This window comes from Castor canadensis, chromosome 10 (assembly GCF_047511655.1).
Source record: "Castor canadensis chromosome 10, mCasCan1.hap1v2, whole genome shotgun sequence".
In the NCBI taxonomy this organism is placed as follows: domain Eukaryota; kingdom Metazoa; phylum Chordata; class Mammalia; order Rodentia; family Castoridae; genus Castor; species Castor canadensis.
The window spans coordinates 147610210-147625025 of record NC_133395.1 but is presented as its reverse complement, the minus strand read 5'-3'; the positions used below and the strand labels follow the sequence as shown (position 1 = coordinate 147625025).

Below are 14816 nucleotides of genomic sequence, written 5' to 3'. Positions count from 1 at the left end.
CTGGCCCTTTCTTTTAAAAGCAGCCCCACTGACGTATAATTCACATGTCATAATTTCACTATTTAAAACTGTATGAGTCAGTGGTTTTCAGTATATTCATAAAGTTGATGACCATCCCTGCTATCTAATTTCAAACATTATTATCACCCCAAAACAAATCCTGTCACTTACAAGCCACTCCCTCTTCACTCTTCCCCTTGTCCTGGGCACCCTCAGAGCCACTGGTTGTCTCTGCAGATTTGTCTTTTCTGGACATTTCGTATGAATGGAAACATAGGATATTGTGATCTTTTGAGACTGCCTTCTTTCACTTAGCATGGTATTTCCAAGGCTCATCTATGTGTAGCATGAATTGTTACTTCATTCCTTTTTATTGCTACATAATATTCCACTGTATGAACGTGGCATATTTTATTTCCCTGTTCATCAGTGATAAGCACTTGGGGTGTGAGACCTAGATAGAGGAGTGGGCTGCTGTGTCTACAGCTACTCCAAGCTTAACCTTTTCAGGAGTTGCCACACTGCTTTCCCCACCAGCTACACATTTGATACTGTCAGCAGCAGTGCATAAGGGTCCCATGTCTCCAGTCCTTGTCAGCGCTTGTCACTGTGGTCGTCTGCATAGGCTCCAAGTCTGGCTTCATTGTGGCCCTGGTGCACAGTTCCTTAATGGCTAGGAGGCTGAGCCCTTGGCCTTTTGTTTATAGTCTTTTGGGTCTTTGGTCTATGAAAAATTTGTGTTTTGTCTTTTTTATTATTTTATTATGGAGTTGTAAGATTTCTTCGTTGCTCTTACCAGACATATGGTTTGCAAGCGCTTTCTTTTTGGTTAGTCTAAGTTTTCTTTCAAACATTAAGACCTGACCCACGTCTCTCCTGGAGATGTCTCCCCAGAGCCTCTGCCAGCTCTGTCTGCACTGCTGTCTCCAGGCCTGCTGTCTTCCTGGGTCTGCCCTCAATGCCCTCCCGGGGTTTCCTTTCTCTCCACTGTGTGCAGCCCTGTTTCCTGGGTCTCCACTTCTTGGTTTACATGCTCGTTTTTGATATCTCGATAAAAGGGCCCACAGGAGAAAGCATTTTTGAGCCACTGTACGTCTGAAAACATTCCCTCACACTTGGTCAACAGATTGCAGGGGTGGAAAGTAATTTTCCCGTTTGAGGAGGTCTGCTTCATTTTCTTGCAGCTTCCGAGGTCGTAGTCTGCCGTCTGATTCTTGCTACCCTCTCTAGAAGGCTTTGTGAGCTTGTATGTTTCCTGATGTCCTCTAGCGTCACAATGAGGTGCTTTTGTTCAGCTCTGTTTTTATCTTGTGCTGGGCACGTGGCGTCTTCCTTCCATCTGACAACTTCAGCTCTGGGGCATTTCTCTCGTTCACTTCGCAGACGACTTATTCTTCTCTGTTTTGTCTCTTCTCTTTTGACACAGCTCCAATTATTCAGATGTTGGATCTCCTGGACTTAATTTCTCATTCACTTCTGATCACGCTGGTTTTTGCTCTGCTTTCTGGGACATTTCCGCCAGTCTACCCTCCACATTTCCCACTGTGATTCAATTTCTTCCCTGCTTTAATTTCCAGGACATCGCTTTCCTATTCTTTTCCTGTTCCATTGACAGATTATTTTCACATTCTCTGGGGAGACTTCGGGCATAGTCCCTGTTTCTTTGAGGTGGCTTCTCTTTTTATTTCGGTCATTTGTATGCATCATGCTTTCCTCAACTGTCTCGAGATCCTTAGCTGTTTGCTCATCTTTGAGAAAAACATAACTGAGTTGGCGCTAGTGGCTCATGCCTGTAATCCCAGCTACTGAGATAGGGAGGATTGTGGTTCAAGGCCAGCCTGGGCAAATAGTTCTGAAGACTCCATCTCCAAAATAACCAGAGTGAAATGGACTGGAGGAGTGGTTCAAGTGGTAGAGCACCTGCTTTGATAGTGTGGAGCCCTGAGTTCAAACCCCAGTCCCACCAAAAAAAAAAAAAGAAAGAAAAAAGTAACACAACTGTAATTCCAGGTGGAGGTAGGAAGACCTTGAGTTTGAGGCCAGCTTGGGCTATATAGCAAGATCGTGTCTCAAAAAAAAGAGTGGATACCACGGAAGCTCTTTCTGTGGTTCTCTAGAGGTTGCCTAATTTGGCTATGCCTCATTTTGGGGCTCACATTCTGGGGTCCAGGAAGGGAAGAGAGCGGGGATCTCCACAGTGAGCTTGCAGCCTTTCACTTGCACTCCTGGCTTTCAGGCAGATGCCCGGCCTCAACCCTGGACTCACCCGGTGTCTCTGGGTGGATGCTTCGTTTCACACTGGCAGCAGGACAGGCCACAGGCTCCTTCTTGCTTGTCTTTCACCATCTTCTTCATCCCCTTGTCCAGAGTTACCCGCTGCTGAGGACTCCTGAGGTTGTCTGGCTCTGTGGTATGAACCAGGCTTCTGTGTGGGTGCTGTCTTTCTTGTGGCCAGTTTGACCAAACTTTCTGAGGTCTCCTTAGTTATGGTTCACTCAACTACTTTCCAGTTTCAAAAACTGTGTTGCTGTTGTCCTCTCTCCTCTCTTTGACTAGATTCTTCCACTTACTGTCATTTTATGGGGACTTGGAGAGAAAACACAAGTATCAAATTTCTTTTTCTTCTTTTTCTTTTTTTTTGGCAGCACTGGGGTGTAAACTCAGGACCTCATGCTTGCTAGGCAAGTGCTCTGCCACGTGGGTCACTCTACTAGCCCTTTTCTGTGTTGGGTATTTTTGAGATAGGGTCTCCTGAATTATTTGCCCAGGGCTCCAATTTACTTTGTAACCAAACCAAATTACTGTATTTGTTTTTAGACGTTTTTGCATCTATCATTATGCAAAAACATTATTAAAAGTTGGACATCTCAAGACTGGATCTTGAAGTCTAGTCACAGAATGTTTCAATCAACTTTTATTGAACTAAAAAGAGATTATTTTCTATCTTACCTTTTGTTTTTGGTGGTTTGAGGTTTGAATTCAGGTGCTCTACCTCTTGAGCTATGTCTCCAATCCCAAGAGATTAATTTTTCTTTTTTATATTTTTATTATCGTATGGTTGTTGTAGGGGGTGCATTGTGACATTTACAAAAGTCCTCACAATATATCACAGGTGAAGTTACCCCCCCTCCTACATCCCCCTCCCCAAGTCCCAAGAGATTAATTTCTTGACAGTGGTTTTCTGAATAAGTAAGAGGGACAAGTAGGTCCTATTTATTTGTTGTCACATGAGGAGAGAAAACTCAGCGTCTGTTTAGGTGTGATGATGGGACCTGTAGATTATACTGTCCTTGAGACAACTCACCCAGCCAGTCACAGACCATCTGCCTCTACCCAATAATTGAAAAGGACGTGGGAGCCAGAGCCCAACCCGCCGAAAGCATTATCAGTCCTCTACAGACCAAGAGGAGAGGGTGGCTCACAGGGTGGGCTTCTTGTATGTGTTTTAAGGACTGGAGGTGCCAATTCTCTAACTCAGTATTATGCAGAGCGAGATAAGGTAAGGGCCAAGGAGGAGTCAGGATGTCTTCCAGCTCCTTTGACACAACAACCACCACCCGTCCCTCTGAGGGGTGGAGGCTGCCCCTCGTATTCTCTTTTGGTCCAGAGGAAGCTAAAAGCTGGGGGCTGGAGGAGCCCTGCTGGGTGTGGCCCAGGGCCTGGGCTCTTTCCTGGCCTCTCTCCTGCCTCGTCCCCATGCGGGCAGAGCTCGCACCTCTGTGCCTCTGTGCTGAGCTATGACACGTAGCATGGGATGTTCAAGATGCAAGAGTTATTAAGACAGTAAGCACACAGCAGTAAAATAGTAAAAGGAATACAGTTTCAAGTACCCATTATCCAGCTTCAACCATAATCAACATTTACTAAGGTTGCAAAGTGTATTATTGTTGCCCCTCCCATTAAAAACTGCTGTAGTTTAAAGTACATTCAGACAGCATTATCATTCCCATCTACAAATATTTCTAAGCAATCCCTAATAGTTCAGAACTTTTTTCTTCTATGTAAAAAAGTGTAGCACCCCTAAAATTAATAATTCCTAATATCATCCAACACCCTGGTCTATATTCACATTTCCTAGATCATCTGAAAAATACTGTTTTATAGAAGATTTGTAAATGAGGGACAGGCATGGTGGCAAATACCTGTAATCCCAGCTACTCAGGAGGCAGAGGTAGGAGGACCACAATCCAAGGCTGGCCTGGGAAAAAGTGTGAGACCCTATCTGAAAAATATCTAAAGCAAAAAGGGCTGGGGAGTGGCTCACATAAAGCACCTGCCTTGCAAGCTTGAGGCCTGAATTGAAACCCAATACCTCCAAATTAAAAAAAAAAATAAAAACAGAACCAAATGAAGTCTTCTCACTGCATTTGATTCCGACATCTCCTGATGTCTTTTAATTCACAGTGAAAGTTTTAAGTTGCATGAAATTGTGCACTCTACAGAAGGCTGCACTCGGCGCTGTCAGTACTACTTAATCTGGCTCTCCTCCAAACCGAGTGCTCTCGGGACACTTGCTGCCTGGATATTACTGGCCCAGCGCTCCTGTTAGTGAGTCAGAATCAAACAGTCGTTTCTAACGTAACTGCGCTTTGCCTTTTTTACTGATGCCACTCATCAGACTTTGGAGACACTGGCCTACCAGATCTTTGCATATTTTAAACTCCCCTGTTACATTAAGATTATAAATCCACACTGCAGACAGCAACGAGGCTTCCACTGGATATATGGAAACTAAGTTTACAAACAAATACATGCATTAGATACTACTTAAGAAAGGCTTTCGAGAAAAGTATTTCAAGTGGTGGTAGAGGGGTAGCGTGAGGGTATCTGAGTAATTGATAAAGACAAATAAAGGGGCTGGAGGAGTGGCTCAAGCAGTATAGAGCACCTGCTTTGCAAGTGCGAAGCCCTGAGTTTGAACACCAGTTCCACCAAAAAGAAAAAAAAAAAAAGACAAAATCCAGGGCTGCCGGGTGCCAGTGGCTCATCCCTGTAATCCTCGTTACTTGGGAGGCTGAAATCCAGATGATCACGGTTGCAGGCCAGCCCAGGCAGCAAGTTTGTGAGACCCCCCATCTCAATGGAAAGAAACCAGGTGTAGTGACATGTACCTGTCATCCCAGGTAAGGGAGAGAGGCTTAAAATAGGAGGCTCCTGGTCCAGGTAAGACTGGGCAAAAAATGAGAGCCTATCTCCAAAATAACCAGAGCAAAAAGAGCTGGAGGCGTGGCTCAAGTAGTAGAGCTTCTGCCTAGCAAGCATGAAGCCCCGAGTTCAAACGCCAGTCCCGCAAAAAAAATAAAATAAGATAAAATAAAAAACAAAGACCTCCATGCTTCTTGTCATCTCTCCACTTCTATCTGTCCTTCCTGTATTAAGATCTCTCCTATAATACTATCGCCAGGCCCCAGTCATTCTCTCCCATCTCTGTCCACCTCACATTCGACCGCTGTGCGTTGTGGGTCTACCGTGTGCCCTTGAACCCTCAGGACAGCTGGGGATGTCGTCACTTCATTTTGTAGACCTGAAGTCCCAGGTCTAAAAGCCATGCCCCAGTGATCAGGTCAGCCAAGGGAGGCCACAATCAATTCCACAAGAGGCCACGAAAGTGTAAATGTAGACCAGTACCTGCTCCGTGGAAGCCCCCGCAGACATACAGCTTCCCGTCCACGGCTCCCGCATTGGTGGAGTTGGTTCTGAGTGAGAGGATGGGATGCGGCATGGGCGGGCCCTCTCGCCAGAAGTCCCCATCCGGGTTGTAGATCTCCACCACATCGAGGCATTTTCGAACCTGGCCCTTGTCACGGCCGACACAGCCAATTCCACCTGCAGAGAACGGAGCACAGAAACGCCACGGTCAAGAAGGGAGTCTCCACTGTGACATCCCTGCCCCGCGCGGCTGGTACAGCAGGCCACGGGCCTTTGCTCCTGGAAGGTTTCTAAGCAACAGCGCTTCCTCTGCTTGTGCTGGACACTAATTCCACTTAGACGCTACGATCCAGCACCGGCTCCAGGAGCACGCCTCTGTAATAAGGACGACAGGTCTGAACGTGAGGCCATATGACTCGGACATCTGTCCGCTGTGATCATTGGCAATCATTTCGCTGATCTCTCAAGCTACAGATGTGTCTTTCCATATGCTTTCCCTGTCTTCCAAGCCAGTGTACTGTATGCTCACTGCGAGCAAAGGCCACTTTTTAATGCGCCTTACAGATCCAGTGCTTAATGGACAGAGGACTGATGGGAACAGCCTATCCTCAACACGTTTGGGGCTCATTCCGGGCGTCAGAGGTGATGGGAGAGACCTTTGGAGGAAAGTTGCTTTTTTTGTCCTTGCTGATGGAGTCTGGTCTGTTTCCTGTCTCAGTGTGAATCCAGGGACTGAGGCTATAAACTCAGGAAGCTCTCAGCTGCTTTCTGTCATCCAACTGGATGAATAATTTGGGTAATTACAACGTCAGGTCTGAGCTGCCACGCTCCCAAAGAGGGGCACACTGGCCTCAGCTACCTGCACAGTCCAGGTGTCCAGGGTCTACTTTCAACATGGGAGGGGGTTCTTAGTCTAACAAAAAGTGGAACTTCCTGTACGTGGGGCAGGAGGCCTTAAGGAAGAGGATTTATCTGTAGCAGTTGAACCCAGCAACCACCAATAAGGTAAGATGAATTTAGTGGTCAGTTTCTGTAGATCCAGTAAGACTATTGGGCCAGCTGTATCACAGCTACTTTAGAACCAGTAGGTGAAGTAGACAGGTCAAATGCAAGGCACTGGGAGCCAGGCTGGGACACACAGAGTACCAATCGAACTCAGAAGTTCCACATAAAGACCCTTGGGAAAGCTTCCCCAAGGGCTGTTGGGATTAGGAAAGGGCAGAAACAAAGGGGAAAAAGAGAAGAGCTTCCCCAACATGACGCCCAGAAAGAATGGCTTGATTTTTTGGAGTGAGAGCTGGTCGTTTTCGTTGCTCTGTGACTGAGCGTATTTAATTACAGCATTCAGCGCTCATTCTACAAAACCATGTGCCCTTTCTCTTTGACTGGCAGACAGCTCACACTCTGAGCTCAAGGGTGCCGGCGGCTTCCTGGCATTCTCTCTCTAGGCTGCCAATGCCGGGACACATTCTCCATCTCGCTTCCGTGTAATGCTAACTCCACTAGCAGCAGACTTACTGAGCTTAGACTGAAGGTGAATCTTGATTAGATAAATAATCAAATGAAGGCTGCTGTCAGCAGCAGCACCGTGAAAGAAACCTCTTGAAGAGAGAAATCCTAGGGTGGAATCGGCACATCTGTGGAATTTCAATGAGATACTACCATATCTTTAATTTATATGATACCAGAACCTCTGAGCGTGACTTTTCTTTACTCAAAAGCAGGCAAATGAACAGAAACTATCTTTGTAAGTCATACCCAAATGGACCTCAAATGCAAAATATACACCTGCATTGTTTTTTTTGGGGGGGGATAAAATTATAGGACAATGACTCCCTTTCTTCACTTTTATTTCCACAAAGATAGTGTCCCTCTTCTTGTGTTTGGCGCTGATGGATTCTGTCTGTCCTTTCTGAGTGGTCCCACGTCCCACAGAGCCTCTGCAAGGAGTGGCTGAGGGGAGGGGAGCGGTGCTACTCTGAGAGTCAAAGTTGCCAGGAATACAATGGTGGCAACCCCATGCCCTCGCGCCGGGGGCGCCTCAAGGTGGCAGGCTTTTTCTGTTCTGCTCTGGGCCTGATCCAAAATAGGTGGATTTTGAATGCTTCTGACAAGCTCCCAAAGTTGCAGGCATCACTAAACCAGCCTGGGAGGGAATGAGGGAGACAGAGCGAAACCAGACAGATTGTGGTTCATATTCCTGGGTCACCACTTGTTAGCTGGACGAAGTTGAACAATTTAATTCCTTTAAGCCTCAATTTTTCTTATCTGTAAACTAAGGGTGACAACACCAATTTTATAAATGTTGCAAGGATTAAACCACTAGATAGCCACGCGAGGAGACGGGTAGGAGGAAGTCACTGTGCTGTCTACCTGGTCCTAAGTATCTCCACGGGGAGAAAAATGGCTAGCAAGCATCAGTGCTCAGAGATAGCTCTTGTTTCCTACCATGTTCTACAATGCTGACTGAAGTTGCTGAAATCCTATGACTGATAACTCTTAATTTAATTATTTGCTATGTGTATAATTGGTTTACTTGTCCTTATAAGCTTATCTTCAGGTTGGATAGAAAATCGGGTAAAAAGTTTAAGAAATCAACAGAGGCTTCCTCTCAGCCTCAGGAGAGGGAAAGCTCCCTGACACACAGAGCCACACAGGGCCCCCCATCTCCTCCTGTGGTTACAAACACCGAAAGAAGCAGGCGCTGTCAGGTGAATATCACAACAGACACCAAGGGGAGTAAAACTGGCCTTACAGCTGGGCAGATGGGCTTCTGACTCACATGTCAAATATAATCTATGTCCTGCTGACACAATGCCTGTGACAATTTGTTTCAAACTCACACGAGTTGACAGATCATGATTTCTTTTCCTCCTTCATCTTAGAATTCCAGATTTGGAGCCTAAAACCCTAGGAAGCGTGAGTGTGTCACCTTCTAAAGTCTCACACAGGGGCTCTTGGGCATCTCAGTACTTACCTGCCCTTTACCAAATTCTGGCAGTGTTACCAACAGTGCAGGCGTCTTAGGTTCAGAGAACATGGGTTGACAGTCACCACACACACACACACACACACTAGGCCACTCTCTCCCATTAACCCTCTGCTCTCCTTTACTGTATTTGCTAAGAAAATGCAATAATCTGCATTTGTTAACTGCCCCAAACAGACTACCAAAAAGGGAAGGCCAAGTTCTGCTTGTGACAGATCAGTTTGGAAAGAAAAACCGTGTCTTGCAATTGCCTATTCCTTCTACATAGGAATGTGGACAGTTGAACAGAAAGTTCTGGAGCTGGATCCCAAGTGCCACGTAAGCTACACAGTGTGGTCCATTGATCCAGAGTGAGCCTGGGGCTTTCTGTCTCACCCAGCACAGGACACAGTGGGTTTCCAGTCATGCCTGGGCCCATCTTTCCTTGTTTATTCCCATGACATCGCCAGCTTGGCCTGCGGGGGTCACCGCAGGCTGAGAGGGAGCTTCTGGGAACAGTGGAAAGGCGCAAGCTCAGCCAAGACCTGTAGCTGCCATAGGCCAGAGGTGACAGCCCAGAGAATGTCACTCCTGTCTTTCACATCTCCTTGGTCACCCAATTCTGCAGACTCACCTGTGCTTTCCTGTAAAGCACTCATTCTGATGACCCAGCCCCGCCCTCTTCCTCACACCTGCCTTTCCTCCTCCTGCATCCCCTACACCTTAGGCACAACAATATGACAGACACCCCCGCCCAAAGCACAGACTCTCTCTCCCCTCAGCTTGACCAACTCCTGCTTCTTTAAGGCTCAGCGGGCCAACACCTCTCACCAAGTCTCCTGCCTCCACACAGGTCTGGCCAGTCTCTCCTCTGGCTTCCATCACCCTCTGAACAGAACTCAAGATTCCTATAAAAACACAGTGCTCTTATCAACCTATCATCTTCACGAATCTCCCGAATGGATTAGACTGTAAACCCGTTGAGGACAGAATGATGTTTAGTTCACATCTGTGTCCCTAGCACTTTCTCTACTGGGTACAGGTGGTCAAGTCATAAAAACTGAACTGAATTCATGAATGGGTCAGCTCCTCACCCCTGTACCAAGTCTCTTGTTTCTTACATTTATCTTGTCAAAACAGAAAGCAATGATAACCCTTCCAGAATGTGGTGTGTCCAGAGTTCAAAGAACCCAAACCCTGTGCCCAGATGCTTTCAGAAGTCATCTTCTTAAGGATACAGGAGTCCCAGCCCAGATGAGGAGACACTGGTGGGGTGAGTCTACAGGTCTCTTCCTCAGGTTTGCCTGCCCCTCCTAAGGATGCAAACCGAGTTTCTAGTAATGTCTCTGACGTGGCCATGGAAGGCACTCTCAGTGGCATATATTCTGTGGTTTGAATGTGGGAGGCACAGGTCATAAGGCCTTCAGGGCCTGTGCACATCTTTGTGCTCCCTGAGGTGCCACGCGCCATGGTTTTCTCCTAGAGGATGTTTGACAGTATCTGTTAAATTAAAAATTTAAAGGAAAAACTGGCATATTTATCTTGTGTCTAAATAAGATGATTTATAGAAAGCAATCATTCGTGCTCATTTCCATATTTATCCAAGAAATGACAAGGAAGAGAGTGATAATTTGATTGCACATGTGAATTCAGAGGAAGTAACTGAAGAAACAGTATGTTCTATTCAAAACGACAGGTTTTTTCTTTTTTAAACATTTTATTTTACTTTTTAATTAGCATACATAGATAGTATGAGGGGTTTCCTCGATAATTCCACAGATTCGTACTAGGTACTTTGGACAACTCCCCACCTTTTCAAACAGTGTTTGATGGGTTGACAGACTTTTTTCTAACTGACGTTTTTCTTTTTTGAAATTGCACTTTCTTTTTGGAGGTATTGGGATTTGAACTCAGGGTCTCAAGCTTGCTAGGCAGGTGCTCTACCACTGGAGCTGCAGGCCCAGCCCTGATAGTTTCCTTTTTAAAGCATGATTTCTTAAATTCTGTTTCAGCTCTTTTAAGACATCATGCTATTTCTGGCTTAGTGAATTGGAGTAAACAGATATAATTTGACATTTTCTTAAAGGATTCAGGAGTAACAATATGATCTACGCTTTTAATTCCCACAGATACAGACAGTCTATTAGACACACCTGAGATTTTCGTTCTTAAACAAATCCTTGATACTGGCAAGGCTTTTTAGCTGGTTGTTACCTCTTTTTCCTAAAAATGGCTGCAACAGAATGTGGAGTGGCACGCCCCTGACGGTGACACACACACACAGTGATACCGGGTCCTTCTCACCCACTCTCAGTGACGTCGGCACTACCCAAAATTCTGACTTCAGAACCAAAGCATTTCAAACTTCTAGTTGTTTTAAGCAATCTCAAATTTTGTATACCTACTTGATATTTGTACCAGATGTCATGAAATAACACGTTTCAGGTTTTTTTTTTTTTTTTTTTTTTTTTTTCCAAAGACACTGAGACTGCTGGGGTATCAAAGGCAAACAGGAACCCACAGATAACACAGCATGGGACTTACACCTGGGGCGAGAGATGACAAGGAAGGGGTTAGTGTCATCCTAACCCATGGTCGCAGTGAGACCCTCTGTGAACCTCCAGGGTGTCAATGATAGTGACCGTACCCAGGCTGTAGCCTGGGAGCAAAGGCTAGCATTGGTCTTCAGAGCACTTACTGCTGGGTACCCTGCTGAGGGAGCCAGAACATGAAGGGGTCGAGCACACTCTGTATGCTTTTGTGGATACAGTTTATGGGGAGATTCGTAAGCATGGCAGGCCAGTGACTCCAGCTCTAAGCTTCTTCAGCTGTTGTGTCTCTAAGCCTAGAAAACTCTTGCAGTTAGATCAGAACATGCCAGACAGTCTGCTCTGATAACTTATCAATATCAGATACTGTGACTAAATAACCTTACCCAAATTCCTAGAATGCTGGAGTGTAACAGGCCATTCAGAAGAAACACTGACATCTCTGCACCTCTTCTCCATCCAAGTACTGACCAGGCCAGGCCCTGCTTAGCTTCTGAGATCAGAGGTGATGATGGCTGTACACGCATCTGTGCCTCTTCTAAAAGCCACCACAGACTGGCTTATGTAACCCAGGTTCATATGTCACCCCCACTTTCCTCGCAGTGTCCGTGTTCCCCAAATTAAGTCCTATGATTACTCACACCAGAAGTGCCTGGTTCTTCCCTTTTTCTACTGACTTGGAATCTGCCAAAGGTGAGGGCTGAGACAATGCCATTTTAATATGCAACCCAGGTCATTCCAGAAACACTTAGGTTTTTAAAAACTTGATCGAAAGAAAGAAAGGGCAAAATCTTGTCACGGTGAAGCTTGGTCCCCTCTTCTCATAAAATAACTCCCCACTATAATGATCTTGGAAGTGCTATTACTGTAATAACCTGGGCCTTTTATGCAACTTTCCCCTTCATTACTGTTTAATGGCATTCCAGCTGAGTCAGGCTCACACAACACTGTTGTTTCCAGCAAAGCAATGAGGCACAAAATGGTTTTTTCCATTTTGTTGCTTTCCTGGAGGAAGCAGCATTGATGACTTGGGACATTAGCTGTGTAGGAAAACTTCACATCAGCTGCCTCCCTTGACAGGGAAATGAAAAGTCTCTATTTTAAAAACACTGATAGCTTTTTCGGTGACATTTTATGTGGTGGAGGGTCAGGACAGGCTACAGAGATAAGAAAATTTCTGGCAAACAAGTATTTACTCCACCTAGCACACAGCACACAGAGCAGGCTTTGATGAGAGACAGAGAGGACCAGAACACGGTCTCTGCCCCTCGACAGTCTGGGGACAGTGTGCAGGTCAAATGGGGCCCTGTGAGCCAGCAACACAGAGGATGAGGCACCCCAGACAGAGGATGCCCGAGCCCATGCTGGTGCTGGTTCTGTGGGGTTGGAGGGATGCGTGGAGGAGTGGAGGCTGCAATGGTGGGTGAGCATAGTGTGTGGAAGGTCTAAAAGCTTCCAAAAATAGACTCTTAAGTTCATTTGTGCCTGGCCCAGCAAGCGGAAGCAACTTCTAAACACAATTTGACTTAAAAAAATAACCTGGTAAAAATTCAAAGCATATTTATGAACACACATCTTCATGTCAGAAGCAGGCATAATTTATTCAAACACCTAACAAATAGTATGATCTGTAAAATGCTTGCGAGTTTATCTTGCTCACAAGTGATTTTTTTTTCAGCAAGAACCCTGGTGCCATCTTTAGTCAATACTTGTAACAGAGGCACTCAGTGAGCGTTCATAACTAGGTCTTTGAGGGGTGGAGGATAGGCTGTCCCGTCTTCCTTGAAACTGCACTTAACTTACTTTCTATTTTATTATTCATAAAAGTGCGCTTTAAAAACCTGAAAACAAAGTGTCCACATTTTCTATAGCACAGGGTACATTAACCTAAATTTTCTCGACTGTGTCTTGTACATGATTAGGATGTTTGGGATTAAAGTAGTTTCATTCTTTCTTTCTTTCTTCTCTCTCTCTCTCTCTCTCTGGTGGGGACTGAGCCCAGGGTCTTGTAAATGCTAGGTAAGCACTTCTCACCTGGTTTCTTCCCCAAGGCTTCCAAGGCGCTGCCATTACGCACACAGCACTGCCACTGAGCTTCCCAAGAAAATCCTCAGGAAAAAGGTCAAAGCCAACCCCAGCTAGTTTTAAACACCTGTGTTTCCAATAAGGGTATATTTATTTGTAAGGTTTATATGGACCATTGAAATTGTTTTAAACTTCTCTGGAAGTTATCTAACAGAAGAGCCGATTATAGAGTGGCAAAGCTGACAAATCAGTCATGAGACCTCGTGAAAAATGGAACCACTTAAACAGATAATCTAGCCACGTCTTTTTTCTAAATCTTTATGTTAAGAAGGCCATTTGTAGAGTTCAATGGGTAACTAACATGCTTTCAGGCTCCTTTCATCATAATTCCAGAGGCTGTTTACCTCTGCCTTCGCTACTCATGCTATCTGTGACAATATGCTTTTCAAAGACAAACATTTACACGATAAAAACTCAGCACGGACCTTAACTGAGGCCGAAACTCTGAAATCTTTACAACTCAACTCAAGGCTCCAGGGCCAGTGGAAGGTAGTTTAATATTGTCATCTTTGGTTCCCATAGCAACAGTACACTCTGTACGTTTTCAGTTTCTCACGTAAAAACGTGGACCCGATCGATCCACACAGAGAAGCAGGTGGCGTGAATGTGCAGCGTAGAGACTTGTCCTTGGCTCCAAACGCACCAGGGCAGAGGGACCTCAGCCTAGCGGTGCTCCCCCAGCCGGGCCACAGGGTGTAGAGGTGAGGCGTCTGGGCTGAGCTGTGCTCGCGGGCATCCTGGACCTCAGCACTTATGGTAACTTAGTGCTACACTAGGGTAACAGTTGCTATAACTACGGACATCCAGACAGAGAATCCAGCATTTGGCAGAAGAACCTCTCAAGTGTCACAGCAGCTGCACAACTTAACACTGTGCTGGGGTCATCTTTGTTTTAATGTTCAGTAAGAAAGCACACTTGGGGAAGCTGAGCGACCTGGTCAAAATCACAAGGTGCCAGTAATGTCAGGGACCAGATCTCTGTGCAGATGGACCTCTCCTTCAGATGGCTTATTTGAGGTACAGATGGGATTAACACAGAGATTTATAAAGACATAGTAAGATAAGACAGGAGTCATCAACCGAGTGGTGGTTACTCCTCATCCTAAACCTCCCCCCGTGGTACATGGATGCTTACGGCTTTGGGGCCCTCTGGCTCCAGTTAACCTGTTAGAGTAACCATCATTTAATAGGAAGTCAGATGTCAGGCCAAAGCCTAGAACACAAATGAAAACTATGGAAAGGGCTGGCTGAGTGGCTCAAAAGGTAGAGCACCTGCCTAGCAAGTGCAAGGCCCTGAGTTCAACTCCTAGTACTGCCAACAAACCAAACCAAAACCATAAAAAAAGCAAAACCTATCAGTGTAGTAACAGAGATCTTGAATTTTATTCTGGAAAATCTGAAGGCATTGTAAAAGACACATACGTGGCAGATGACCTAACTGTAGGTCTAATCTATACAGCTGTGCCACTGTCTGCAAGCATCTTCCTGTGAGGCTGACCTGTATGTTATGTCGGGTTGGATGCATTGCTCTTCTTGTGTGTGTGTGTGAATTGGTAACGTAACGA

At 45.6% G+C, this 14816-nt stretch overlaps 1 protein-coding gene and 1 long non-coding RNA gene across 4 annotated transcripts in view; one reads left to right on the top strand and one right to left on the bottom strand.

The window, feature by feature from the left end:
• The window catches only part of Kbtbd12 (kelch repeat and BTB domain containing 12), a 62996-nt gene that overhangs the window by 28425 nt on the left and 19755 nt on the right, over positions 1-14816 (bottom strand). For all 3 annotated transcript variants that reach the window (XM_074044587.1, XM_074044585.1, XM_074044586.1), the window contains exon 5: positions 5629-5826. In XM_074044587.1, the coding sequence (XP_073900688.1) occupies positions 5629-5826 (198 nt within the window). The remainder of the gene's footprint in view (positions 1-5628; positions 5827-14816) is intronic.
• Positions 1-14816, top strand: part of LOC141411555 (uncharacterized) — a 43949-nt gene that overhangs the window by 25521 nt on the left and 3612 nt on the right. The gene's annotated exons all lie outside the window — the stretch shown is intronic.